The sequence below is a fragment of the Phyllobates terribilis genome, unplaced genomic scaffold (assembly GCF_046119375.1).
Source record: "Phyllobates terribilis strain yellow unplaced genomic scaffold, ASM4611937v1 Scaffold_3__8_contigs__length_932513732, whole genome shotgun sequence".
NCBI lineage: Eukaryota > Metazoa > Chordata > Amphibia > Anura > Dendrobatidae > Phyllobates > Phyllobates terribilis.
In genome coordinates, this window is record NW_027362763.1 from 96,934,962 (window position 1) to 96,962,659 (window position 27,698).

At 51.5% G+C, this 27,698-nt stretch overlaps 1 protein-coding gene across 3 annotated transcripts in view; it reads right to left on the reverse strand.

Annotated features, from left to right (window-relative positions):
• ATAD2B (ATPase family AAA domain containing 2B) overlaps window positions 1-27,698 on the reverse strand; it is a 170,356-nt gene that overhangs the window by 87,510 nt on the left and 55,148 nt on the right. For all 3 annotated transcript variants that reach the window (XM_073674057.1, XM_073674058.1, XM_073674056.1), the window contains exons 13-19: window positions 26,651-26,739; window positions 25,172-25,331; window positions 22,304-22,394; window positions 20,724-21,035; window positions 14,108-14,237; window positions 13,710-13,896; window positions 6,399-6,584 (exon numbers count right to left, since the gene is read on the reverse strand). In XM_073674057.1, coding sequence (XP_073530158.1) covers window positions 6,399-6,584; window positions 13,710-13,896; window positions 14,108-14,237; window positions 20,724-21,035; window positions 22,304-22,394; window positions 25,172-25,331; window positions 26,651-26,739 — 1,155 coding nt within the window. The remainder of the gene's footprint in view (window positions 1-6,398; window positions 6,585-13,709; window positions 13,897-14,107; window positions 14,238-20,723; window positions 21,036-22,303; window positions 22,395-25,171; window positions 25,332-26,650; window positions 26,740-27,698) is intronic.

Sequence of the window (27,698 nt, forward strand, 5' to 3'; positions counted from 1 at the left end):
TATCCATAAATTAAGTTATGTGTAATAATGAGAAATGACAGGAAAAAGTTTACTGAAATTTGTTTAGTACTTTGTATAAAAGTCTTTGTTGGCGATGACAGCTTCAAGGTGCCTCATGTATGGAGAAACTAGTTGCAGGCATTGCTCAGGTGTGATTTTGGCTCATTCTTCCGCACACTCTTCACATCCTGAAGGTCCTGTGGGCTCCTATGAACTCTGAGCTTTAGTTCCTTCCGTACATTTTATATTGGATTAAGGTCCGGTGATTGGTTTGGTCATTCTAGCAGCTTTACTTTCTCTCTCTGAAACCAATTGAGAGTTTCCTTGACTGTGTGTTTGGGATCATTGTCTTGCTGAAATGTCCAACCTCATTTCATCTCCATTATCCTGGTAGATGGCAGCAGATTTTTATCAACAATGTCTTGGTGCTTTTGTCTATTCAACCTTACTTCATTTATATGTAGTTTGCCAGTGTCATATGCTGAAAACCAGCCCCACACCATGATGTTCCCACCTCCAAACTACACTTATGGTGTTTTTGGGGTGCTATGCAGTGTCCTTCGGCCTCCAAACATGGTGTATATTATGGTATCCAAAGAGATCAATTTTGGTCTCATCTGACCAGACTATACTCTACCAGTATATCACCACAGGCTTGTCTAAATGTTGAACAAACGGTAAACGCATTTGAACATGCTTTGTGCTCAGCAATGGAGTCTTGTGTGGTGAGCGTGCATACAGGCCATGGAGGTTGAGTTTATTACTTATAGTTTTCTTTGAAACAATTGTACCTGCTGATTCCAGGTCTTTCTGTAGCTCTCCTCAGGTGATCATTGGCTCTTTGACAACTAGTCTGATAACTCTTTTCACTCCTCTGTCTGGAATCTTGCGGGGAGCACCTAGTCATTTCTGGTTTATGGCGAAATTATATTCTTTCCATTTCCGGATTATGGCCATAACAGAGCTCAGTGGAACCTTCAGTAGTTTAGAAATTCTTCTGTAACTAATGCCATCAGTATGTTTTGCAACAATAAGGTTGCGAAGGTCATGAGACAGCTCACTGGTTTTACCTATCATTTTATAGGCCGAACAAGTTGACATTATTTTTCACCAAGTGGCAGGATTACTTTCTAATTCCTGATAGATTTCAGCTGGTGTCTTGACTTTCCAGGGCTTTTTGCACCTCTCTTTCTTCATGTGTTCTATACTCTCTCCCTGCGCCATTTCTCATTAATACACAGAACTTAAATTTATAGACATCTATGATTTGATTTCTTTGCCAGTGTGGATTGGATGGGTCGTTACTGACATCTGGTGAGAACTTTGTGTCAAGAGCACCTTTAGAAATAGATTTACTTCGAAAATTGGTGATGTGTTCAATACTTTCACCAGCTGTATATACACACTTTTTTCGCAACATGCATACAACACCATTTACATTATGAGAGCTTTGTCAGTTTACCTAGAAGTTATGGATGTGTTTCTTCCGCATCGGGACAGAAGCGTCATAATGATATTGCATCAACAATTATCAGGAAGTGGCATGAATCCGATCCTAATAGAAAGGACAGGTGCACGATACGGGCATCCTAGAAGACGCCGCCCACCATGCGGGCGCCCTAGAAGACGCCGCCCACCATACGGGCATCCTAGAAGACGCCGCCCACCATCCGGGCGCCCCCTAGAAGACGAAGCCCACCATGCGGGTGCCCTAGAAGACGCCGCCCACCATACAGGCGCCCCCTAGAAGACGCCGCCCACCATACAGGCGCCCCCTAGAAGATACCGCCCACCATAAAGGAGTCCTAGAAGACGCCGCCCACCATACAGGCGTCCTAGAAGACGCCGCCCACCATACAGGCATCCTAGAAGACGCCGCCCACCATACAGGCATCCTAGAAGATGCCGCCCACCATACAGGCATCCTAGAAGACGCCGCCCACCATACAGGCGTCCTAGAAGACGAAGCCCACCATACAGGCGTCCTAGAAGACGCCGCCCACCATACAGGCGTCCTAGAAGACGCCGCCCACCATACAGGCGTCCTATAAGACGCCGCCCACCATACAGGCGTCCTATAAGACGCCGCCCACCATACAGGCGTCCTATAAGACGCCGCCCACCATACAGGCGTCCTATAAGACGCCGCCCACCATACAGGCGTCCTATAAGACGCTGCCCACCATACAGGCGTCCTAGAAGATGCTGCCCACCATACAGGCATTCTAGAAGACGCTGCCCACCATACAGGCATCCTAGAAGACACTGCCCACCATACAGGCATCCTAGAAGACGCCGCCCACCAGAGCAATGTCATCAGCGCCTTTCACCTCCCTATGCAGAAGGGATGCCTTTAACTTCTGGAGCACTATTCTTTATTCTATCCTGCAGTCTTTGGCCTCCAGTGTATGAGACAAGTGAAATCACAGAGTTATATGTTCCCAGGTATGATGCTGCCGCACTGTATGCTCACAGCAGGATACAACAGAAGGAGAATAGATAAGATTGTCACAAGTTTCCACGCAGAAATCATCCCCCAATGATATATATTTTTTTGTTCATTTATTACGTCAATTAAGCACAGATTTTTTGCAGGTGCATGGGGAAGACAGAACCTTCAATCAAATCCTGCTGTGGATTTTTGGGTACGAGTGGACAGAACCCTATATAATGTAAAGAGTTGTCCCAGGACCGAAACATAGCAATGCTTCTCACTAAATTAGAATATAATCAAAAAGTTAATTTATTTCAGTTCTTCAATACAAAAAGTGAAACTCATATTATATAGAGTCATTACACACAGAGTGATCTATATCAAGTGTTTATTTCTGTTAATGTTGATGATTATGGCTTATAGCCAATGAAAACACAAAAGCCATTAACTCAGTAAATTAGAATACTTTATAACAGCTTGAAAAATTATTTTAAAATCCTAAATGTTATCCTACTGAAATGTATGTTCAGTAAATGCCCTCAATACTTGGTCGGGGCTCCTTTTGCAGCAATTACTGCATCAATGCGGCAATGTGGCATGGAGGCGATCAGCCTGTGACACTGCTGATGTGTTATGGAAGCCCAGGTTGCTTTGATAGCAGCCTTCAGCTCGTCTGCATTGTTGGGTCTGGTGTCTCATCTTCCTCTTGACAGTACCCCATAGATTCTCTATAATAGATTCTCTATGGGGTTAAGGTCAGGCGAGTTTGCTGCCAATCAAGCGCAGTGATACTGTTGTGTGTAAACCAGGTATTGGTACTTTTGGCAGTGTGGACAGGGGCCAAGTCCTGCTGGAGAATGACATTTCCATCTCCAAAAAGCTTGTTGGCAGAGGGAAGCATGAAGTGCTGTAAAATTTCCTGGTAGACGGCGGCGCTGACTTTGGTCTTGATAAAACACAGTGGACCAACACCAGCAGATGACATGGCTCCCCAAACCATCACTGATTGTGGAGACTTCACACTAGACCTCCAGCAGCTTGGACTGTGGCCTCTCCACTCTTCCTCCAGACTCTGGGACCTTGATTTCCAAATGAAATGCAAAATTAATTTCATCTGAAAACAACACCATGGATCACTGAGGAACAGTCCAGGTCTTTTTCTCCTTGGCCCAGGTAAGACGCTTCTGGCGTTGTCTATTGGTCATGAGTGGTTTGATACAAGGAATGTGACACTTGTAGCCCATGTCCTGGATACGTCTGTGTGTGGTGGCTCTTGAAGCAATGACTCCAGCAGCAGTCCACTGCTTGTGAATCTCCCCCAAATTTTTGAATGGCCTTTTCGTAACAATCATTTCAAGGCTGCGGTTATCCCGGTTGCTTGTGCATCTTTTTCTACCACACTTTTTCCTTCCACTCAACTTTCCATTAATATGCTTGGATACAGCACTCTGTGAACAGCCAGCTTCTTTGACAATGATATTTTGTGGCTTACCCTCCTTGTGGAGTGTGTCAGTGACTGCCTTCTGGACATCTGTCAAGTCAGCAGTCTTCCCTATGATTGTGGAGCCTACTGAAACAGACTAAGGGACCTTTTTAAACTCGTAGAAAGCCTTTTCAGGTGTTTTTTATTTATTCTAATTTACTGAGATAGTGACTTTTGTGTTTTCATTTGCTGTAAGCCACAATCATCAACATTAACAGAAATAAACGCTTGAAATAGATGACTGTTTGTAATGACTCTATATACACTGCTCAAAAAAATAAAGGGAACACTGAACCAACAGAATATAACTCCAAGTAAATCAAACTTCTGTGAAATCAAACTGTCCACTTAGGAAGCAATGGAGAAGTAATAAGGTAACACCAGCTCACCTGAGCAATGACATCCTGAATCAAGGTGTGATGAACCATTCGCAGTAGTTCCACAGCATAAGGAGAAAGGATTACCAGCTTCATGAATAGTTCAAAAATAGGTTTCTTTATTGTGAAAAAAGCTCTTTAAAAACAGATTCCATAGTCACACAGTGTAGCCAGGGCAACGCGTTTCGAACGCTAAAGATGCGTTCTTTGACAGCCTCCCACCAGTCTTGACAAAGAACGCATCTTTAGCGTTCGAAACGCGTTGCCCTGGCTACACTGTGTGACTATGGAATCTGTTTTTAAAGAGCTTTTTTCACAATAAAGAAACCTATTTTTGAACTATTCATGAAGCTGGTAATCCTTTCTCCTTATACTTAGGAAGCAACACTGATTGACAATCAATTTCACATGATGTTGTGCAAATGGAATAGACAATAGATGGAAATTATTGGCAATTATCAAGACACTCTCAATAAAGGAGTGGTTCTGCAGGTGGGGACCACAGACCACATCTCAGTACCAATGCTTTCTGGCTGATGTTTTGGTCACTTTTGAATGTTGGTTGTGCTTTCACACTCATGGTAGCATGAGAAGGACTCTACAACCCACAGAAGTTGCTCAGGTAATGCAGCTCATCCAGGATGGCACATCAATGCGAGCTGTGGCAAGGTGGTTTGCTGTGTCTGTCAGCGTAGTGTCCAGAGGCTTGAGGCGCCACCAGGAGACAGGCCAGTACACCAGGAGACGTGGAGGGGGCTGTAGGAGAGCAACAACCCAGCAGCAGGACCGCTACTTCTGCCTTTGTGCAAGGAGGAACAGGAGGAGCACTGCCAGAGCCCTGCAAAATGACCTCCAGCAGGCCACAAATGTGCATGTGTCTGCACAAAAGGTTAGAAATCAACTCCATGAGCGTGGTATGAGGGCCCGACGTCCACAGATGGGGGTTGTGCTCACAGCCCAACACCATGCAGGACGCTTGGCATATGCCACAGAACAACGGGATTGGCAAAGTCGCCACTGGCGCCCTGTGCTTTTCACAGATGAAAGCAGGTTCACACTGAGCACATGTGACAGACATGACAGAGTCTGGAGACGCAGTGGAGAGCGATCTGCTGCCTGCAACATCCTTCAGCATGACCGGTTTGGCAGTGGGTCAGTAATGGTGTGGGGTGGCATTTCTTTGGAGGGCCGCACAGCCCTCCATGTGCTCGCCAGAGGTAGCCTGACTACCATTAGGTGCCGAGATGAGATCCTCAGACTCCTTGTGAGACCATATGCTGGTGCGGTTGGCCCTGGGTTCCTCCTAATGCAGGACAATGCCAGACCTCATGTGGCTGGAGTGTGTCAGCAGTTCCTGCAAGATGAAGGCATTGAAGCTATGGACTGGCCCGCCCGTTCCCCAGACCTGAATTCGATTGAGCACATCTGGGACATCATGTCTCGCTCCATCCACCAATGTCACGTTGCACCACAGACTGTCCAGGAGTTGGCGGATGCTTTAATCCAGGTCTGGGAGGCGATCCCACAGGAGACCATCCGCAACCTCATCAGGAGCATGCCCAGGCGTTGTAGGGAGGTCATACAGGCACGTGGAGGCCACACACAATACTGAGCCTCGTTTTGACTTGTTTTAAGGACATTACATCAAAGTTGGATCAGCCTGTAGTGTGTTTTTCTACTTTAATTTTGGGGGGGACTCCAAATCCAGGCCTCCATTGGTTAATAAATGTGATTTCCATTGATGATTTTTGTGTGATTTTGTTGTCAGCACATTCAACTTTGTACAGAACAAAGTATTCAATGAGAATATTTCATTCATTCAGATCTAGGATGTGTTATTTGAGTGTTCCCTTTATTTTTTAGAGCAGTGAAATATGCGAGTTTCACTTTTTGTATTGAAGAACTGAAATAAATTAACTTTTTGATGATATTCTAATTTAGTGAGAAGCACTGGTAGAGGACGTATTCTTAAGACGCCTCTACCATCACCATTCATGCAGATTGACGTTACATCTAATATATTGCACACTCAGATATACAAATGCATATACACACACACACACACACACACACACACACACACACGTAAGGAGCAGCTTCTTACCTCGTCCGGCAGCTCCCCGTACACAAGTTCAGAGGTAGACAGTAGTAATATAGGAGAGAACGAGGGGATATCTTGCAGGAGCGTCAGAAAGGTAGCCCTCACAGTTTCATTGACAGCCTCCCACCAGTCGCCAATATGTGGCATGTAAACAACACTGGGTACTGTCCGCCGAGCTTCCCGGAACACCTGAAGAACAAGATCATTAAATGGAAAGGGTCATCAGAAAACATACTATTGTTTAAGCCGTAATCTGACATTTCATCATAATATGAAATAAATGCACTGGCTTGCAGCTCGGGGGCTTCGCATTGTATCCAGACTTGTTCTGGAGCACACGCTGGGGTTATTCTCATGCAGAGAGTCCCTGAGCTGCTGAACAGATACAAGTCATCCACTTTATTTGAAGGGTATCTGTCAGAAGGTGTTTGCTATGAAATCTGAGAGCAGCATGATGTAGGGGAAGAGAGCCTGACTCCAGCGATGTTTCAATTACTGGGCTGTGTTTTGCTGTTTCAATATAATCAGTGTTTTATCAGCAGCAGATTATCACTACAGGACTAAGTGTCTGGTGCCTTATAGTCCAACCACACCCCCACCACTGATTAGAAGCTGTCAATATAAATTGTACACAGAAAGCTGCCTATCAGTGGTGGGGCAGCGTGAGACTACAAGATACAAAGCACCAAGTCCTGTAGTGATAAACTCCTGCTGTTAAAACACGGATTGCATTGAAACAGAAAATACACTGGAATCACGTTCTCTGTCCCTACATTAAATTACATAGCAAAAACCTGCTGACAGATTCCTTTGGGAGGTTACCTATCCTGAGCAGTCTCCCATGAGCATACTGTTACACTGCAGTGAACAATGAGGTGCGAGAGCCAGAGAGGAGATGGAGGCGACAGAGGCCCGGCGAGAGCCAGAGAGGAGATGGAGGCGACAGCGGCCCGGCGAGAGCCAGAGAGGAGATGGAGGCGACAGCGGCCCGGCGAGAGCCAGAGAGGAGATGGAGGCGACAGCGGCCCGGCGAGAGCCAGAGAGGAGATGGAGGCGACAGCGGCCCGGCGAGAGCCAGAGAGGAGATGGAGGCGACAGCGGCCCGGCGAGAGCCAGAGAGGAGATGGAGGCGACAGCGGCCCGGCGAGAGCCAGAGAGGAGATGGAGGCGACAGCGGCCCGGCGAGAGCCAGAGAGGAGATGGAGGCGACAGCGGCCCGGCGAGAGCCAGAGAGGAGATGGAGGCGACAGCGGCCCGGCGAGAGCCAGAGAGGAGATGGAGGCGACAGCGGCCCGGCGAGAGCCAGAGAGGAGATGGAGGCGACAGCGGCCCGGCGAGAGCCAGAGAGGAGATGGAGGCGACAGCGGCCCGGCGAGAGCCAGAGAGGAGATGGAGGCGACAGCGGCCCGGCGAGAGCCAGAGAGGAGATGGAGGCGACAGCGGCCCGGCGAGAGCCAGAGAGGAGATGGAGGCGACCGCGGCCCGGCGAGAGCCAGAGAGGAGATGGAGACGACAGCGGCCCGGCGAGAGCCAGAGAGGAGATGGAGACGACAGCGGCCCGGCGAGAGCCAGAGAGGAGATGGAGACGACAGCGGCCCGGCATGAGCCAGAGAAGAGATGGAGGTGACAGCGGCCCAGGGGGAGCCAGAGAGGTTATCGAAACAAGAGCCAGAGAGGAGAGAGAGGTGACAGCAGCACAGTAAAAGCCAGGGAGGAGATCAAAATGCCAGAGAAGTGATCATCGGGTCAGCATAGTGAGAGACGAGATATTTAAAGAGGAGACAGCAGCATGAAAAAATAAATAAATCCTGATTTTAGTTATTACTGTGTGGAAAGTTAAATGAGTACACAGTGCAGAGATTGAGGAGAGAAGGGACAGGAGAAGGTTTGTGAATAAGTGCATGAAAAAGGATCCCCAGCTCCATCTGCTCCGAGTACAGTAGGTCACAGCTATCAGAAGCACAGCTCCGCTCCCACTGGCTGTAGTCCGTATTAATGTCTCTGTAACTAGGGACAGATTTTACCCAGCATGCAGTGGATGGCAAATTACAGAGGAGGGAGACACCTAGTGGCTGGCACTTTAGGGCATGTTACAGTGGTAAGACTACTTTTTCTGTCAATGAGGTGAATCACAACTTTGGTATTTAGTATGCCGTATACCATACAGGAGCTAAGTTTATGGAAACGACTGAACAATTAACGTTGAAGTTACATATTTTTTAAAACTTTTTATTATTATTTTATATCGTTTATTTTTAAAAACCTTACAATTTTCATACTATTTCCTGTTCTTCATATGGACATTAGCAGTAATACCTCCATTTCTCTGCAGCATGGCATGGCCATTGGCTGCAACACGAGGCTGTGGTTTCGCCCGTATGCGGAAGATGCAGCGCGATCTAATACTGCCAAAGTTTACGACAATTTAACTTGTCTGCAGTTAGATCAAATGATTGCAGAGATCCAGCTTCTTAATCAGTGGATCACTATAGCAGCTTGCTCATGGTACTACAATCTCACATTGGATGAAGAAATTCCTGGAGGCTAGACTTCTTTCTCCTCATTACAGTATTAAGGAAAAAGCTGTCAGTGATGAGAAAGGGAATGGCAGGAGCTCCTGTATCTCATGAATACACCAGACTCTTCCTTTGCAGAGAGCAGCAGTCACTGCAAACTTTTGTCCCAAGCGTAAACAACCCCTTTAAATCAAAGTTCCTCAAGTGCAGAATAACCCTGGTGACTAATTCCCTCCAACAAAATGAGTCTGTATACATACAGTGCTGGCCAAAAGTATTGGCACCCCTGTAATTCTGTCAGATAATACTCAGTTTCTTCCTGAAAATGATTGCAATCACAAATTCTTTGGTATTATTCTCTTCATTTAATTTGTCTTCAATGAAAAAAACACAAAAAGAATTGTCCTAAAGCCAAATTGGATATAATTCCACACCAAACCTAAAAAAGGGGTGGACAAAAGTATTGGCACCCTTTGAAAAATCATGTGATGCTTCTCTAATTCGTGTAATTAACAGCACCTGTAACTTACCTGTGGCACCTAACAGGTGTTGGCAATAACTAAATCACACTTGCAGCCAGTTAACATGGATTAAAGTTGACTCAACCTCTGTCCTGTGTCCTTGTGTGTACCACATTGAGCATGGAGAAAAGAAAGAAGACCAAAGAACTGTCTGAGGACTTGAGAAACCAAATTGTGAGGAAGCATGAGCAATCTCAAGGCTACAAGTCCATCTCCAAAGACCTGAATGTTCCTGTGTCTTCCGTGCGCAGTGTCATCAAGAAGTGTAAAGCCCATGGCACTGTGGCTAACCTCCCTAGATGTGGACGGAAAAGAAAAATTGACGAGATTTCAACGCAAGATTGTGCGGATGGAGGATAAAGAACCTCGACTAACATCCAAACAAGTTCAAGCTGCCCTGCAGTCCGAGGGTACAACAGTGTCAACCCGTACTATCCGTCGGCATCTGAATGAAAAGGGACTGTATGGTAGGATACCCAGGAAGACCCCACTTCTTACCCCGAGACATAAAAAAGCCAGGCTGGAGTTTGCCAAAACTTATCTGAGAAAGCCTAAAACGTTTTGGAAGAATGTTCTCTGGTCAGATGAGACAAAAGTAGAGCTTTTTGGGAAAAAGCATCAACATAGAGTGTACAGGAAAAAAAAAGAGGCATTCAAAGAAAAGAACACGGTCCCTACAGTCAAACATGGCGGAGGTTCCCTGATGTTTTGGGGTTGCTTTGCTGCCTCTGGCACTGGACTGCTTGACCGTGTGCATGGCATTATGAAGTCTGAAGACTACCAACAAATTTTGCAGCATAATGTAGGGCCCAGTGTGGGAAAGCTGGGTCTCCCTCAGAGGTCATGGGTCTTCCAGCAGGACAATGACCCAAAACACACTTCCAAAAGCACTATAAAATGGTTTGAGAGAAAGCACTGGAGACTTCTAAGGTGGCCAGCAATGAGTCCAGACCTGAATCCCATAGAACACCTGTGGAGAGATCTCAAAATGGCAGTTTGGAGAAGGCACCCTTCAAATATCAGGGACCTGGAGCAGTTTGCCAAAGAAGAATGGTCTACAATTCCAGCAGAGCATTGTAAGAAACTCATTGATGGTTACCGGAAGCGGTTGTTCGCAGTTATTTTGGCTAAAGGTTGTGCAACCAAGTACTAGGCTGAGGGTGCCAATACTTTTGTCCGGCCCTTTTTGGAGTTTTGTGTGAAATGATCAATGATTTGATTTTTGCTTCATTCTCTTTTGTGTTTTTTTCCTTGCAAGCAAATTAAATGAAGATAATAATACCAAAGAATTTGTGATTGCAATCATTTTCAGGAAGAAACTGAGTATTACCTGACAGAATTGCAGGGGTGCCAATACTTTTGGCCAGCACTGTACATGTACATTTGGCTGCCTCTAGTGGCAGCCTTGTGCTGCAGACCTGAGAACCTGAATACTAGGTAGCCCCATACCATTATATAAATACCCACTTTAAACAATATTATCAAATTTTTAAAAACTGGTATCAGGCAGTGTACGACCTGAACAACTACACCAAAGATTTAGGCAAGAAATTTCAGATTACACTTAACATTCCCAGAGCATGAAACAGAAAACATTTGGAATGGATAAAACACCCTCATTTTCTACTTTGCACAAGTCTTAACATCAGATTTCACATCTGGAACCATTTAACAGCTCACTAAGAGACACAGGATATTCTGCCAGCTGACAAATGCAGATGCAGGGTGTGAAGCCACTTAAATCAGGGTTTAGCTGCAAATATGTCAGCTATTACCTGGGCAGAAAGAATAGGTGGACATTTCACATTTTCTGCATTTTCTTTGCTGTATAGAATGACAAGGTCAGCAGCCATCTCAGCAGACTGGGAGACTGATGCCTGGGAACACTAGCGCAATACTCGGGTCCATACAGAGGACTTTGCTCACTCTCCATGCAATATATATTACACCTACACACTGCATAGAATTAAAGGGACTGCCAGCACAAAATGACTGTTTAAACCAAACATATGCGCTCGGTGCATCATGGCGTAGTCAAACAGTTCAGCAAACCTTCTTGCCTTTCCCTGGTTCCTTTAAAGCCGGAGCTATCAATCATGGAAGAGAAGAGCTTTGATAGCTGTAAAACAAGAAGTTAGGAAGGTGCACTTGTCGTCTCCACCACGCCAAGAGGGCAGCCGAGCGTCTCCACCACGCCAAGAGGGCAGCCGAGCGTCTCCACCACGCCAAGAGGGCAGCCGAGCGTCTCCACCACGCCAAGAGGGCAGCCGAGCGTCTCCACCACGCCAAGAGGGCAGCCGAGCGTCTCCACCACGCCAAGAGGGCAGCCGAGCGTCTCCACCACGCCAAGAGGGCAGCCGAGCGTCTCCACCACGCCAAGAGGGCAGCCGAGCGTCTCCACCACGCCAAGAGGGCAGCCGAGCGTCTCCACCACGCCAAGAGGGCAGCCGAGCGTCTCCACCACGCCAAGAGGGCAGCCGAGCGTCTCCACCACGCCAAGAGGGCAGCCGAGCGTCTCCACCACGCCAAGAGGGCAGCCGAGCGTCTCCACCACGCCAAGAGGGCAGCCGAGCGTCTCCACCACGCCAAGAGGGCAGCCGAGCGTCTCCACCACGCCAAGAGGGCAGCCGAGCGTCTCCACCACGCCAAGAGGGCAGCCGAGCGTCTCCACCACGCCAAGAGGGCAGCCGAGCGTCTCCACCACGCCAAGAGGGCAGCCGAGCGTCTCCACCACGCCAAGAGGGCAGCCGAGCGTCTCCACCACGCCAAGAGGGCAGCCGAGCGTCTCCACCACGCCAAGAGGGCAGCCGAGCGTCTCCACCACGCCAAGAGGGCAGCCGAGCGTCTCCACCACGCCAAGAGGGCAGCCGAGCGTCTCCACCACGCCAAGAGGGCAACTGAGCATCTTTTCTGAACAATCATTTATTGCAGACAGACTCCCTTTAAAATCACCTTAGCAGAGTCATTTTGGACCAAATTGAAGAGGATGCTTTCCAATTGCCTAGAATCCTCATGTAGAACTGGATAAGGACAGGAGATTGACGTATGAGAGTGTGTATACCAGCCTAAAGAATTATATCCATCTACTAAGTGAAGAATCTTTGCACTGGGATGGAGTTACATAGGGCCTTGGCTTGTTGATGATCCAGCTAAATTGTGATGTGTGTATCCAAAGTCTGAAAGCATTCCAAGTTCTTGGTACCAGATGAGTAAAGAGAATGCCATTCAGGTAGGGAAAGTAGTAAGACCCTGATTGAGAACAGAAGTACCATGACCAACTAGGACTGGAGAGAAACAAAATGAAACTGTGTAGCATGAACCACATAGCGAAGGAATCTCTGGTGAGGGTGATGGAGAGGTGGAGGTAGGCATCCTTCATGTTTATTGTGGACAGGAACTCTCATGGTCCCATCAAAACAATTAATGAGCAGAGAGATTCTACCCTAAAAATGACAGAGCTGGACACAGATGAGACGATTCAGAACCAGAACAAGAGGAAACACTCCATATTTCTTGGTAACCACAAGTCGGTTTTAATAAAAGCCTGGGAATTCACCAAAGGAGGAACTGGGTAAATTAACCCTGACAGAAGAATGAGAAGATGGAGAGTTCTATCCAGTATTCAGAGAAGACAACCTCTCCGACATCTTTGACTGCAGCTCGCTAGATTGCACATTTTCTGTTAGTACAATAAACCTCATTTCAAGGCAGAAACATTACTGTGTCCAACAGTTATTACATATATCAAACTGAAATAGCTGTTGCAAAAACACCAATTTTTATAAAACATTAAGCTTAAGATTAATAGGGGTGCCCAAACTTTTTAATATAACTGTAAATGTAGGATAACAGCCCAAGTGAGATATCACATTAGGATAGGTTCCCAGCAAGTGGATGGCCTTGTCATTGGCTACTGGGTATGCATGAATTGGCCAAATTAACTGCCAAGTATCTGCTCTTTTTCCTATTTTGTAGAGTAGTAATGCTATTCGAGTTTCATATATTTCATGCTTACATGCTATAGCGTTACAGAGCGCAACTTTGTCAGCCTGCGGAGAAGCTGACTTTTTCTGAGTTCTTAGTGTCAGCCTCCTAAAGACATCAGCCAACACCTGTGGTTCCCATTTCCCTCCAATGAAGTGACCGAGAAAGATAACACTTCCCAAGACGCAAGTTAGTAAGACTATGTAGAGAAGTTACTCAGTCTGTGTGTGAGTATAATGAATGCCGATCAGGCCATGAAGCATTTCCCCAAGGCTCAGCAGTCTCCTGCTCACCTGTGCACAGGACTCCTCAGGAGTTTTAGCGCTGACTGAGTAAAGTGCTGGTAGGTCCAGTCTATGCACAGAGAACTTTTCAAGAATGTGCAACACAGCTGGAGCAAGGTGCGAAGTCTGCCCCGAGCCCGGCTCCCCACATAGAAGAAACCTGGGCCGGTAAGAGGTGGGCTGGTGACAAGCTGATCTGCAAAAAGAAATAAGATATTTTACAAAATGCAAAAAAATATTTCGAAAGATTACAGACATTACGCGCAGCTCAGCCTCATACTACATTTTTGCAAATTTTTGGCAGAGATCATTACTCGTGCACATATGTAGGGCACCAATGGGGCGAAAAGAAATTACCAACCCGTACATGATAGTCCTTGGGTACCCTCCCTTTCCCGGCCACTCACGTTGTAAAGTGGAGGAAGGGCTTGTGGGGAGCAGCTGGCTGTTTCTTTGGTGATCCTGAGACAGAACTCGCATCAAATATGGACAAGGTGCTCTCATCCTCGCTGTCATCCAGGAGGAGACCGGGATCGTCTGCAGATGGGAGAACGCTGGTGTTAGGGGGAGTAGAACAAATCTCGATACATAAGACACCAAATATGAGCTGGATATCCAATGTTAGCTATCCTTTCATCTTAAAGGAGGTTTTCCCCCAGACCAAATTAATCACCTTTCTGATTGACGCCCCCCAACTGGCTCTGAAACGGATGAAAGAAGGGCACGCTTTCTCCGGATATGGCGGACTTCATTACTCCAGCGGTCTCACCGACAATGAAATGTGCATGGGCACCTCCACTCGTTTCTGAGTAGGATCGGTGAGGGTCCCCAGCAGTTGGGACCACCACTGATCAGAAGGTTTTCACCTCTCCTATAAATATGTTAGGAATACTCCTTTAAATAAGTTGTCAAGGCTCAACCACTGCCCCATTCACATCCTCCTTACTATTGATGTGAAGTGAGGAAAACGTGCCCCCCATTTTAATAACCCACAAGAAAAGGGAAGAGTATATGCACGCTAGTGTGAACCCCTCAAAATAATTTTATTAGTAAATATCAGATCACAAGCAAGAACAATAAGCCACAAAAGAGTTCACAAAAGCAGTTAAAAAGCACACTGCATTGGTCACTTTAGATTCAGGTTGAGACCATGATACCACAATTATTACTTTGGGCTATCTATATATGTTATTTTTGACTGCACCAAGCACTTTATGGTGGCTTTATTGTTCTTGTTTGTAATGTGATATTTACTAATAAAATTATTTTGAGGCGATCACCCTAGTGTGCACACACTTTCCTTTTCTTGTGGGTTATTTAATTGATATCCATCAGTTGATCCCTCTTTGTTATTATGTGGTGCCCTCCTATACAAGCTGTATGCCATTTTAATAACCAGTGAAGGTGATGGGACCCTTAGAGATACAGGGCAAAGGGGGGGGGGGGGGCTCCTGCTGCAGACAGGGCAAAGGGGGGGGGGGGGCTCCTGCTGCAGACAGGGCAAAGGGGGGGGGGGGGGCTCCTGCTGCAGACAGGGCAAAGGGGGGGGGGAGGGCTCCTGCTGCAGACAGGGCAAAGGGGGGGGGGAGGGCTCCTGCTGCAGACAGGGCAAAGGGGGGGGGGGGGCTCCTGCTGCAGACAGGGCAAAGGGGGGGGGGGCTCCTGCTGCAGACAGGGCAAAGGGGGGGGGGAGGGCTCCTGCTGCAGACAGGGCAAAGGGGGGGGGAGGGCTCCTGCTGCAGACAGGGCAAAGGGGGGGGGGGAGGGCTCCTGCTGCAGACAGGGCAAAGGGGGGGGGGGGGGGAGGGCTCCTGCTGCAGACAGGGCAAAGGGGGGGGGGGGGGAGGGCTCCTGCTGCAGACAGGGCAAAGGGGGGGGGGAGGGCTCCTGCTGCAGACAGGGCAAAGGGGGGGGGGAGGGCTCCTGCTGCAGACAGGGCAAAGGGGGGGGGGAGGGCTCCTGCTGCAGACAGGGCAAAGGGGGGGGGGAGGGCTCCTGCTGCAGACAGGGCAAAGGGGGGGGGGGAGGGCTCCTGCTGCAGACAGGGCAAAGGGGGGGGGGGGGGAGGGCTCCTGCTGCAGACAGGGCAAAGGGGGGGGGGGGGAGGGCTCCTGCTGCAGACAGGGCAAAGGGGGGGGGAGGGCTCCTGCTGCAGACAGGGCAAAGGGGGGGGGGAGGGCTCCTGCTGCAAACAGGGCAATGGGGGGGGAAGGCTCCTGCTGCAGACAGGGCAATGGGGGGGGGGGGCTCCTGCTGCAGACAGGGCAAAGGGGGGGGGGGCTCCTGCTGCAGACAGGGCAAAGGGGGGGGGGGAGGGCTCCTGCTGCAGACAGGGCAAAGGGGGGAGGGCTCCTGCTGCAGACAGGGCAAAGGGGGGAGGGCTCCTGCTGCACACAGGGCAAAGGGGGGAGGGCTCCTGCTGCACACAGGGCAAAGGGGGGAGGGCTCCTGCTGCAGACAGGGCAAAGGGGGGAGGGCTCCTGCTGCACACAGGGCAAAGGGGGGAGGGCTCCTGCTGCACACAGGGCAAAGGGGGGAGGGCTCCTGCTGCAGACAGGGCAAAGGGGGGAGGGCTCCTGCTGCAGACAGGGCAAAGGGGGGAGGGCTCCTGCTGCAGACAGGGCAAAGGGGGGAGGGCTCCTGCTGCAGACAGGGCAAAGGGGGGAGGGCTCCTGCTGCAGACAGGGCAAAGGGGGGAGGGCTCCTGCTGCAGACAGGGCAAAGGGGGGAGGGCTCCTGCTGCAGACAGGGCAAAGGGGGGAGGGCTCCTGCTGCACACAGGGCAAAGGGGGGAGGGCTCCTGCTGCACACAGGGCAAAGGGGGGAGGGCTCCTGCTGCACACAGGGCAAAGGGGGGAGGGCTCCTGCTGCACACAGGGCAAAGGGGGGAGGGCTCCTGCTGCACACAGGGCAAAGGGGGGAGGGCTCCTGCTGCACACAGGGCAAAGGGGGGAGGGCTCCTGCTGCACACAGGGCAAAGGGGGGAGGGCTCCTGCTGCACACAGGGCAAAGGGGGGAGGGCTCCTGCTGCACACACAGGGCAAAGGGGGGAGGGCTCCTGCTGCACACACAGGGCAAAGGGGGGAGGGCTCCTGCTGCACACACAGGGCAACGGGGGGAGGGCTCCTGCTGCACACACAGGGCAAAGGGGGGAGGGCTCCTGCTGCACACACAGGGCAAAGGGGGGAGGGCTCCTGCTGCACACACAGGGCAAAGGGGGGAGGGCTCCTGCTGCACACACAGGGCAAAGGGGGGAGGGCTCCTGCTGCACACACAGGGCAAAGGGGGGAGGGCTCCTGCTGCACACACAGGGCAAAGGGGGGAGGGCTCCTGCTGCACACACAGGGCAAAGGGGGGAGGGCTCCTGCTGCACACACAGGGCAAAGGGGGGAGGGCTCCTGCTGCACACACAGGGCAAAGGGGGGAGGGCTCCTGCTGCACACAGGGCAAAGGGGGGAGGGCTCCTGCTGCACACAGGGCAAAGGGGGGAGGGCTCCTGCTGCACACAGGGCAAAGGGGGGAGGGCTCCTGCTGCACACAGGGCAAAGGGGGGAGGGCTCCTGCTGCACACAGGGCAAAGGGGGGAGGGCTCCTGCTGCACACAGGGCAAAGGGGGGAGGGCTCCTGCTGCACACAGGGCAAAGGGGGGAGGGCTCCTGCTGCACACAGGGCAAAGGGGGGAGGGCTCCTGCTGCACACAGGGCAAAGGGGGGAGGGCTCCTGCTGCACACAGGGCAAAGGGGGGAGGGCTCCTGCTGCACACAGGGCAAAGGGGGGAGGGCTCCTGCTGCACACAGGGCAAAGGGGGGAGGGCTCCTGCTGCACACAGGGCAAAGGGGGGAGGGCTCCTGCTGCACACAGGGCAAAGGGGGGAGGGCTCCTGCTGCACACAGGGCAAAGGGGGGAGGGCTCCTGCTGCACACAGGGCAAAGGGGGGAGGGCTCCTGCTGCACACAGGGCAAAGGGGGGAGGGCTCCTGCTGCACACAGGGCAAAGGGGGGAGGGCTCCTGCTGCACACAGGGCAAAGGGGGGAGGGCTCCTGCTGCACACAGGGCAAAGGGGGGAGGGCTCCTGCTGCACACAGGGCAAAGGGGGGAGGGCTCCTGCTGCACACAGGGCAAAGGGGGGAGGGCTCCTGCTGCACACAGGGCAAAGGGGGGAGGGCTCCTGCTGCACACAGGGCAAAGGGGGGAGGGCTCCTGCTGCACACAGGGCAAAGGGGGGAGGGCTCCTGCTGCACACAGGGCAAAGGGGGGAGGGCTCCTGCTGCACACAGGGCAAAGGGGGGAGGGCTCCTGCTGCACACAGGGCAAAGGGGGGAGGGCTCCTGCTGCACACAGGGCAAAGGGGGGAGGGCTCCTGCTGCACACAGGGCAAAGGGGGGAGGGCTCCTGCTGCACACAGGGCAAAGGGGGGAGGGCTCCTGCTGCACACAGGGCAAAGGGGGGAGGGCTCCTGCTGCACACAGGGCAAAGGGGGGAGGGCTCCTGCTGCACACAGGGCAAAGGGGGGAGGGCTCCTGCTGCACACAGGGCAAAGGGGGGAGGGCTCCTGCTGCACACAGGGCAAAGGGGGGAGGGCTCCTGCTGCACACAGGGCAAAGGGGGGAGGGCTCCTGCTGCACACAGGGCAAAGGGGGGAGGGCTCCTGCTGCACACAGGGCAAAGGGGGGAGGGCTCCTGCTGCACACAGGGCAAAGGGGGGAGGGCTCCTGCTGCACACAGGGCAAAGGGGGGAGGGCTCCTGCTGCACACAGGGCAAAGGGGGGAGGGCTCCTGCTGCACACAGGGCAAAGGGGGGAGGGCTCCTGCTGCACACAGGGCAAAGGGGGGAGGGCTCCTGCTGCACACAGGGCAAAGGGGGGAGGGCTCCTGCTGCACACAGGGCAAAGGGGGGAGGGCTCCTGCTGCACACAGGGCAAAGGGGGGAGGGCTCCTGCTGCACACAGGGCAAAGGGGGGAGGGCTCCTGCTGCACACAGGGCAAAGGGGGGAGGGCTCCTGCTGCACACAGGGCAAAGGGGGGAGGGCTCCTGCTGCACACAGGGCAAAGGGGGGAGGGCTCCTGCTGCACACAGGGCAAAGGGGGGAGGGCTCCTGCTGCACACAGGGCAAAGGGGGGAGGGCTCCTGCTGCACACAGGGCAAAGGGGGGAGGGCTCCTGCTGCACACAGGGCAAAGGGGGGAGGGCTCCTGCTGCACACAGGGCAAAGGGGGGAGGGCTCCTGCTGCACACAGGGCAAAGGGGGGAGGGCTCCTGCTGCACACAGGGCAAAGGGGGGAGGGCTCCTGCTGCACACAGGGCAAAGGGGGGAGGGCTCCTGCTGCACACAGGGCAAAGGGGGGAGGGCTCCTGCTGCACACAGGGCAAAGGGGGGAGGGCTCCTGCTGCACACAGGGCAAAGGGGGGAGGGCTCCTGCTGCACACAGGGCAAAGGGGGGAGGGCTCCTGCTGCACACAGGGCAAAGGGGGGAGGGCTCCTGCTGCACACAGGGCAAAGGGGGGAGGGCTCCTGCTGCACACAGGGCAAAGGGGGGGGGGCTCCTGCTGCACACAGGGCAAAGGGGGGGGGGCTCCTGCTGCACACAGGGCAAAGGGGGGGGGCTCCTGCTGCACACAGGGCAAAGGGGGGGGGGGGAGGCTCCTGCTGCACACAGGGCAAAGGGGGGGGGGGGAGGCTCCTGCTGCACACAGGGCAAAGGGGGGGGGGGGGGAGGCTCCTGCTGCACACAGGGCAAAGGGGGGGGGAGGCTCCTGCTGCACACAGGGCAAGGGGGGGGGAGGCTCCTGCTGCACACAGGGCAAAGGGGGGGAGGCTCCTGCTGCACACAGGGCAAAGGGGGGGAGGCTCCTGCTGCACACAGGGCAAAGGGGGGGAGGCTCCTGCTGCACACAGGGCAAAGGGGGGGAGGCTCCTGCTGCACACAGGGCAAAGGGGGGAGGCTCCTGCTGCACACAGGGCAAAGGGGGGGAGGCTCCTGCTGCACACAGAGCAAAGGGGGGGAGGCTCCTGCTGCACACAGGGCAAAGGGGGGGAGGCTCCTGCTGCACACAGGGCAAAGGGGGGGAGGCTCCTGCTGCACACAGGGCAAAGGGGGGGAGGCTCCTGCTGCACACAGGGCAAAGGGGGGGAGGCTCCTGCTGCACACAGGGCAAAGGGGGGGAGGCTCCTGCTGCACACAGGGCAAAGGGGGGGAGGCTCCTGCTGCACACAGGGCAAAGGGGGGGAGGCTCCTGCTGCACACAGGGCAAAGGGGGGGAGGCTCCTGCTGCACACAGGGCAAAGGGGGGGAGGCTCCTGCTGCACACAGGGCAAAGGGGGGAGGCTCCTGCTGCACACAGGGCAAAGGGGGGGGGAGGCTCCTGCTGCACACAGGGCAAAGGGGGGGGGGAGGCTCCTGCTGCACACAGGGCAAAGGGGGGGGGGGAGGCTCCTGCTGCACACAGGGCAAAGGGGGGAGGCTCCTGCTGCACACAGGGCAAAGGGGGGAGGCTCCTGCTGCACACAGGGCAAAGGGGGGAGGCTCCTGCTGCACACAGGGCAAAGGGGGGGGGAGGCTCCTGCTGCAGACAGGGCAAAGGGGGGGGGGGAGGCTCCTGCTGCAGACAGGGCAAAGGGGGGGGGCTCCTGCTGCAGACAGGGCAAAGGGGGGGGGCTCCTGCTGCAGACAGGGCAAAGGGGGGGGGCTCCTGCTGCAGACAGGGCAAAGGGGGGGGGGGCTGCTGCTGCAGACAGGACAAAGGGGGGGGGGGCTCCTGCTGCAGACAGGGCAAAGGGGGGGGCTCCTGCTGTAGACAGGGCAAAGGGGGGGGGGGGCTCCTGCTGCAGACAGTTGTCTTAAAACCAGGCACAAGACAATGAAGAGGAGGAGGAGGAGGACGTTGCTGTCGACAGCACCCCAAACCTATTGACTACTTTGCTCAAAAGTGAATGCAGCATTAAGTCGGCACCCTTACAGTTCACGGCAATTTATCCCAAATGACTTCGGGTACAATGGTTAAAGCCCTGAGGATCATCATTACCGTCCTTCTTGTGGTCTCTGCTAAACTCAGCGTGAGGAAACACTTTGTGCAGGGCGCAGATTATGTCGGTGAACGTCCTCTGGAGCAGGGGCCTTATGACGAGCGAGAGCGCGTGCCCGGGAGACATCACAGCACGTTGAGAAGCAGGCACAATGTTTGTCATTGCATGGTAGAAATCGTGGGCACCAAGGACAACTGAAGAGACGTCCAGCTGTAGCTTCTGACTGCTGGCATAGATCTGGGGGTAGCGCCGGCGAAGGGCGATCAAGGCAGCCTCAGTGCAAAGTGCTTTAATGTCAGCTCCACAGTAGCCTGAAACGCGACACATAAGGGAGAGAAGAAGAAACGTATTAGCGAGAACAATCCACCATGACACGGCTCCGACAACATCATCTGTGTACACAGACCACGTAGGCCGCTGTATCCAGAAAGATATAAATACTTATGTTTCTGGCCGTCTTAAAAAACAATAACAGGGTCACTGAGCAAACAGTCTCAAAAAGCAGAGGAAGCTTTAAGGCAAATCGGTTTTAGCTACTGATTTAAAACATTCAGTTTTCAGAAATAAAAGCTTTACTCACAATACATAAAGTCATGTACAACTTTGCCTCCGGCTAATCAGAACATTTGGCAAATAATTCTACACTTTGGATAATGGTTGGGTACAGCAAATCCCTTATTAATGCAACAATCAAAACACTATAAAAGTGAAGCTGCGGGTGGCCACCTCAGATATTAAAATGGCAAGCATACAAAACAAACCCATAAACCTCCTTCCTGCGCCTGCTAAGAAAAAACAAGCCAAAGGCTCACAGTCTAACTAAGCCTTTGTATATGTGTTTTGATCTACTGCAGCCCTTTTAAGTCTCCGGGCCAGACACGACTGATCTACAGAGCTTTTATGGGGCCGCAACGTATAAATAAACAAATGTATATTCACATACATACACACAAAAGTATAGTTATGCTTTAAAGTTATACAGAATTCTCTATTAATACAGTCTCATAGGCTAGAACAGGGACAGCACATCGTTTTCTTTGACAAGATCATTGGTGGGGAAGACAGAGAAGCCGGGGGGCCCCCCGGGGAGGCAGAAAGGCCAGGTTGAGAGACCCCCGGGGAGGCAGAAAGGCCAGGTTGAGGGACCCCCGGGGAGGCAGAAAGGCCAGGTTGAGGGACCCCCGGGGAGGCAGAAAGGCCAGGTTGAGGGACCCCCGGGGAGGCAGAAAGGCCAGGTTGAGGGACCCCCGGGGAGGCAGAAAGGCCAGGTTGAGGGACCCCCGGGGAGGGAGAAAGGCCAGGTTGAGGGACCCCCGGGGAGGGAGAAAGGCCAGGTTGAGGGACCCCCGGGGAGGCAGAAAGGCCAGGTTGAGGGACCCCCGGGGAGGCAGAAATGCCAGGTTGAGGGACCCCCGGGGAGGCAGAAAGGCCAGGTTGAGGGACCCCCGGGGAGGCAGAAAGGCCAGGTTGAGGGACCCCCGGGGAGGCAGAAAGGCCAGGTTGAGGGACCCCCGGGGAGGCAGAAAGGCCAGGTTGAGGGACCCCCGGGGAGGCAGAAAGGCCAAATTATAAAACTCACCAACGCATTTTTCTGCCAGTTCCTCTAGGAACGCATCAGACAGTTTGGGATCCCAGTCCCTGGTGTGTATCTGTAAAATGTGCTTTCTTGCCTGAAAAATAAACACAATAAACACACAAATATTTCCATTTATGTTCAGTTTTGGGGGGGGGCGGGGAGACGCAATTAAAAACAGCAGTGAGTAAGATACTAAAGTAATAGCTCAGACATAAGAGAACCTCTCACGTGACTTACAACGGACATAGAATGAAGCGGGTTGTGTAGGATCAGTGAGCCATGGCTACCTTTCTCCCACCACACCGTAGGTTGTGACATACTACACACCCTATGAACAGACACAGCAACATTTTTGGAGCAAAGCAGCAAATTTTATAATTCCTGATATACTTTTCATCCAGGAGGACCGGGCATCACCTGCCTATCTAACCTGTCCAAAGCTCATTATCCGGGACAGAAGAAGTTACAGTGTCCCCCCCACTTTCCTCGCTGCCTCTTCCTCTGCCCCTCATGTTCCCGTCCTCTTCCATTCAAACTGGACAGCGGAGCGTCCACACTAAACCGTGTCTGCCCCAGCCTTTCACCCACTGATGACGTTGTGCATTTGTATTCAGCCCCCGAGTCAATACTTTGTAGGACCACCTTTCACTGCATTTACTGCTGCAGTCTTTTGGGGTCTGTCTCGACCAGCTTTGCCCATCTGGAGGTGACATTTTTGCCCCTTCTTTGCACACTTGCCCTCGCTCAGTGAGATTGGATGGAGACGTCTGTCAACAGCAATTTTCACGTCTTCACACATATTCTCGTTGGGATTTCGGTCTGGACTGTGACTGGGTCGTTCACACACATGAATATGCTTTGATCTAAACCCTCCATTGTAGCTCTGGCAGGATGTTTAGGGTCGTTGTCCTGCTGGAAGGTGAACCTACACCCAAGTCTCAAGTCTTTTGCAGCCTCTGACAGGTTTTCCTCCAGGACTGCCCGGTATTTAGCTCCATCCACCGTCACCTCTGACCAGCTTCCCTGCCTCTGCTGAAGAAAAGCATCTCCACAGCATGATGCTGCCATTACCATGTTTGACTGTAGGGATGGTGTTTTCAGAGTGATGTGCAGCGTTCGTTTTCCATGACATAGTGTTTTGCATTTAACACAAAGTTATACTTTGGTCTAATCTGACCAGAGCACCTTCTTCCACATGCTCCCTTACATTGCTTTTTTACAAACTGCAAACATGACTTCTTATGGCTTGCTTTCAAAAATGTCTTTCTTCTTGCCACTCTTCCATAAAGGCTAGATTTGTGGAGTATACAACTAATAGTTGTCATGTGGACAGATTCTCCCACTTGAGCTGTGGATCTCTGCAGCTCCTCCAGAGTGACCATCGGCTTCTCAGCTGCTTCTCTAATCAGTGCTCTTCTTGCTTGTCAGTTTAGATCAGTGTATCCCAAACTCCAGTCCTCACGGACCCCACAGGTCATGTTTTCAGGATTTCCTCAGTACTGCATAGGTGGTGGAAGTATCATCAAGGCATCAGGAATTCTCTCACCTGTGCAATACTATGGAAATCCTGAAAACATGACCTGTGGGGGGTCGTGAGGACTGGAGTTTGGGAAACACTGGTTTAGGTGGAAGGCCTCGTCTTGGTAGGTTTGCAGTCGTGCCATCCTCCTTCCATTTTTGGATGATGGATTGGTCAGTGCTCCGTGAGATGCTCAGAGATTGGGCTATTTTTTATAACCTAACCCTGCTTTCCTCTTCTCCACAGCTTTATCCCTGACCTGTCTAGTGTTTTCCTTGGTTTTCATGATTTTGTTTGATCCCGGTGTTCTCACACAAACCTCTTTGGCCTTCACAGAACAGCTGTAGTTATACTGAGAATAAATTACACACAGGAGGACTCAATTTACTAATTATGTGACTTCTGGAGGCAATTGATCACTCTGGATTTTATTTAGGGGTATCTGACTACAGGGGGCTGAATACAAATGCACGTCACAATTTTCAGATTTATATTTTTATAATGAGAAAACCATGCATTATTTCCTTTACACTTCACAAATACTTGCTATTATGTGTTGGCATGACATAAAATCAAAATAAAAAAACATTTACGTTGCTGTGATATTTATCTACAGTACTTATTGGATTTCTTGTATTTTACTTATTATTGTTCTTGCACCTTGTAATTGACATGTTGTTATATGTTAATTCTTTTAATTATAAAATCAATAAAAGTTTGAATTGGAAAAAAAAAAAAATTAAGTTTGTGGGTGTTACAAGGAAAAAGTATGGAACAGTTCAAGGGGTATGAATACTTTTTCAATGCACTGTAAGCAAGGCCCACATGCACAGCATTAGGATGTCTGGGATTTTGGGGAAGTCAGTGGCATCATATTAAAAATTCTGCTTTTTCTCCCCCATTTCATTATATAATGGCAGAAAAAAAAATATTGATCCTGTCAGAAAATCCATGTCACAAATTTAGTATAGATGAACTCGCCCCACCCCCTCTTTTAAAGGGTTTGTCCAGGACTTTGATATTGATGGAGTTTCCTTAGAATACATCGTCAATATCAAATCAGCAGGGGTCTGACTCCGGGCAATGCCCACCGATCAGCTGTTAGAAGGATCCCAGGCAGATGGATATATACTGGGTACTGAGCGGTAAATCATAACTCCATAGCGGTCTCTTAAGTGACGTAGATCAGCTTCCATTGAAGTTAATAGGAGCTAAGCTGCAGTACCCCAGAATGACCACTACACAGTTTATGGGACTGTGGTGTACAGCATCATTGTCAAAGTCCTGAGACTTAAATGTTGCCTATATATTTTTTTTCCCCAATGTGACCGCCTTCATGGAGGTGTTCTCACCTTCTGATCAGGTAAACCGAAAAGAAATTCCCTGTCGAATCGACCAGGTCTCCTGAGTGCGGGATCTATAGAATCAAGTCTGTTTGTAGCACCAATAACAATTATCTCACCGCGATTGTCCAACCCGTCCATGAGTGCCAGCAGGGTCGACACGATAGAACTGGAACACAAGAGAGGAGAGATGACACAGGGAATAGTAAACGGCCCCCGAGCGGCGGTCCTGGGGGACCGAGAGATGAGACTCCAGGGTTGTGGCTACATGTACTGTATCACATTAATACACATCACACTCTATATAAGACCAATGATTTCCATCCTTGTTACTGCAGGGGAATCCTTGGAAAAAAAAAAAAAGTTTCCTCTCCCATGGCACAGATCTCAACATAAAAAAAATAACTAGTAAAATAAAATATGCCTCTTTAGAGACAAGGACAGGACATCTACTGCCACCTATTGGATATAGTAAGTCAAAAAAACAATATTGACCCTTTAACAAGGCTTAGACTTAGGATAAGAAGCCAAACCAGACACTCCATTTGCAGACATGTGTTTCGGGGTGTTTGCCTCTCATCAATGCAAAGCAAAAGGTCAGATTTGGCTTACTAGGTGAGAGGCCTCTGCCATTGGGTTTAAGGAAGAACATTTCTCCTTGTGGAGATTGCCAAGCTGACTTAAGGTAAGTGGTGACAAATAAGTTCTCCTGGTTAGCACTGATGGGGGGCAAATACCCCAAAATATGTATCTGCAAGTGGAGTTTCTGATTTGACTTCTTATTTTAAGTCAAGTATCAAGGCTTGTTAAAGGGTCGATATTGACTTATAGGACGCGTTAGAGTGTCTGTCTTCTTCCACTCTGAAAAGTACAGCACTGATGTCACATGCTTGGTGTTCGTTGCAGTGTACAGCGCTGCAGACAATCACTAAGCTCAGCGGCTCTGCCCAAGATGACGGCTCAATCCGTCCCCTGTACACCGCTATCATGGTAGTGATGACCTGGTGTTTTGGGACATATTTATCTAAGATTATAGAGGTTTTCCCAATTTCAGAAAATTTGTCCTCTAGCTGCAGTTTTTGTTTTTTTTTAATAATATTAAAACAACATTTTTCACGTCCTCCCCAGGTTCAGTGCTGATTATCCGCTGCAGCTTTGTCTACAGCGCTAACATCACACATTTTGCGCTGCAGACAAGTTGACAGCTTGAACCATGGAGACTCAGCACTGGACCTGGGAAGAGTAAGTAAAGCACAGTATTTTTTTTTTTTTTTTTTTTTAAACAAACAGCAGCCAGGGGAGGGTTTTTCTGAAACTGGACAACCTCTATAATCAGATAAATAGAAGGTTCCCAAAATAAGAGGTCTTCACTAACAAGATGGTTGTATACAGAGGGTTTCCCCCCAATCCAAATTATAGAAGACATGACCACAATAAGTCTGGACATACATGAACTTCATCTATGGTAAAAAACAAACAGAAACTTACCTGTGTATCTGATCCTGCCTGCTGGAGCGTACCGGAGCCAGACCATCTATCTCATCAAAAAAGATGATGGATGGCCTCATCACGTATGCCTGCAAATGCAAACAGCGGTCAGGACAGACAGAATAATTAAGAAGTGCACAGACCATTCCACTCCCCAGGGCAGCACAGATCCCCTTCTCCCCCGGCCGGCAGCACAACAGATCCCCTTCTCCCCCGGCCGGCAGCACAACAGATCCCCTTCTCCCCCGGGCCGGCAGCACAACAGATCCCCTTCTCCCCCGGGCCGGCAGCACAACAGATCCCCTTCTCCCCCGGGCCGGCAGCACAACAGATCCCCTTCTCCCCCGGCCGGCAGCACAACAGATCCCCTTCTCCCCCGGCCGGCAGCACAACAGAGCCCCTTCTCCCCCGGCCGGCAGCACAACAGAGCCCCTTCTCCCCCGGCCGGCAGCACAACAGAGCCCCTTCTCCCCCGGCCGGCAGCACAACAGAGCCCCTTCTCCCCCGGCCGGCAGCACAACAGAGCCCCTTCTCCCCCGGCCGGCAGCACAACAGAGCCCCTTCTCCCCCGGCCGGCAGCACAACAGAGCCCCTTCTCCCCCGGCCGGCAGCACAACAGATCCCCTTCTCCCCCGGCCGGCAGCACAACAGATCCCCTTCTCCCCCGGCCGGCAGCACAACAGATCCCCTTCTCCCCCGGCCGGCAGCACAACAGAGCCCCTTCTCCCCCGGCCGGCAGCACAACAGATCCCCTTCTCCCCCGGCCGGCAGCACAACAGATCCCCTTCTCCCCCGGCCGGCAGCACAACAGATCCCCTTCTCCCCCGGCCGGCAGCACAACAGATCCCCTTCTCCCCCGGCCGGCAGCACAACAGATCCCCTTCTCCCCCGGCCGGCAGCACAACAGATCCCCTTCTCCCCCGGCCGGCAGCACAACAGATCCCCTTCTCCCCCGGCCGGCAGCACAACAGATCCCCTTCTCCCCCGGCCGGCAGCACAACAGAGCCCCTTCTCCCCCGGCCGGCAGCACAACAGAGCCCCTTCTCCC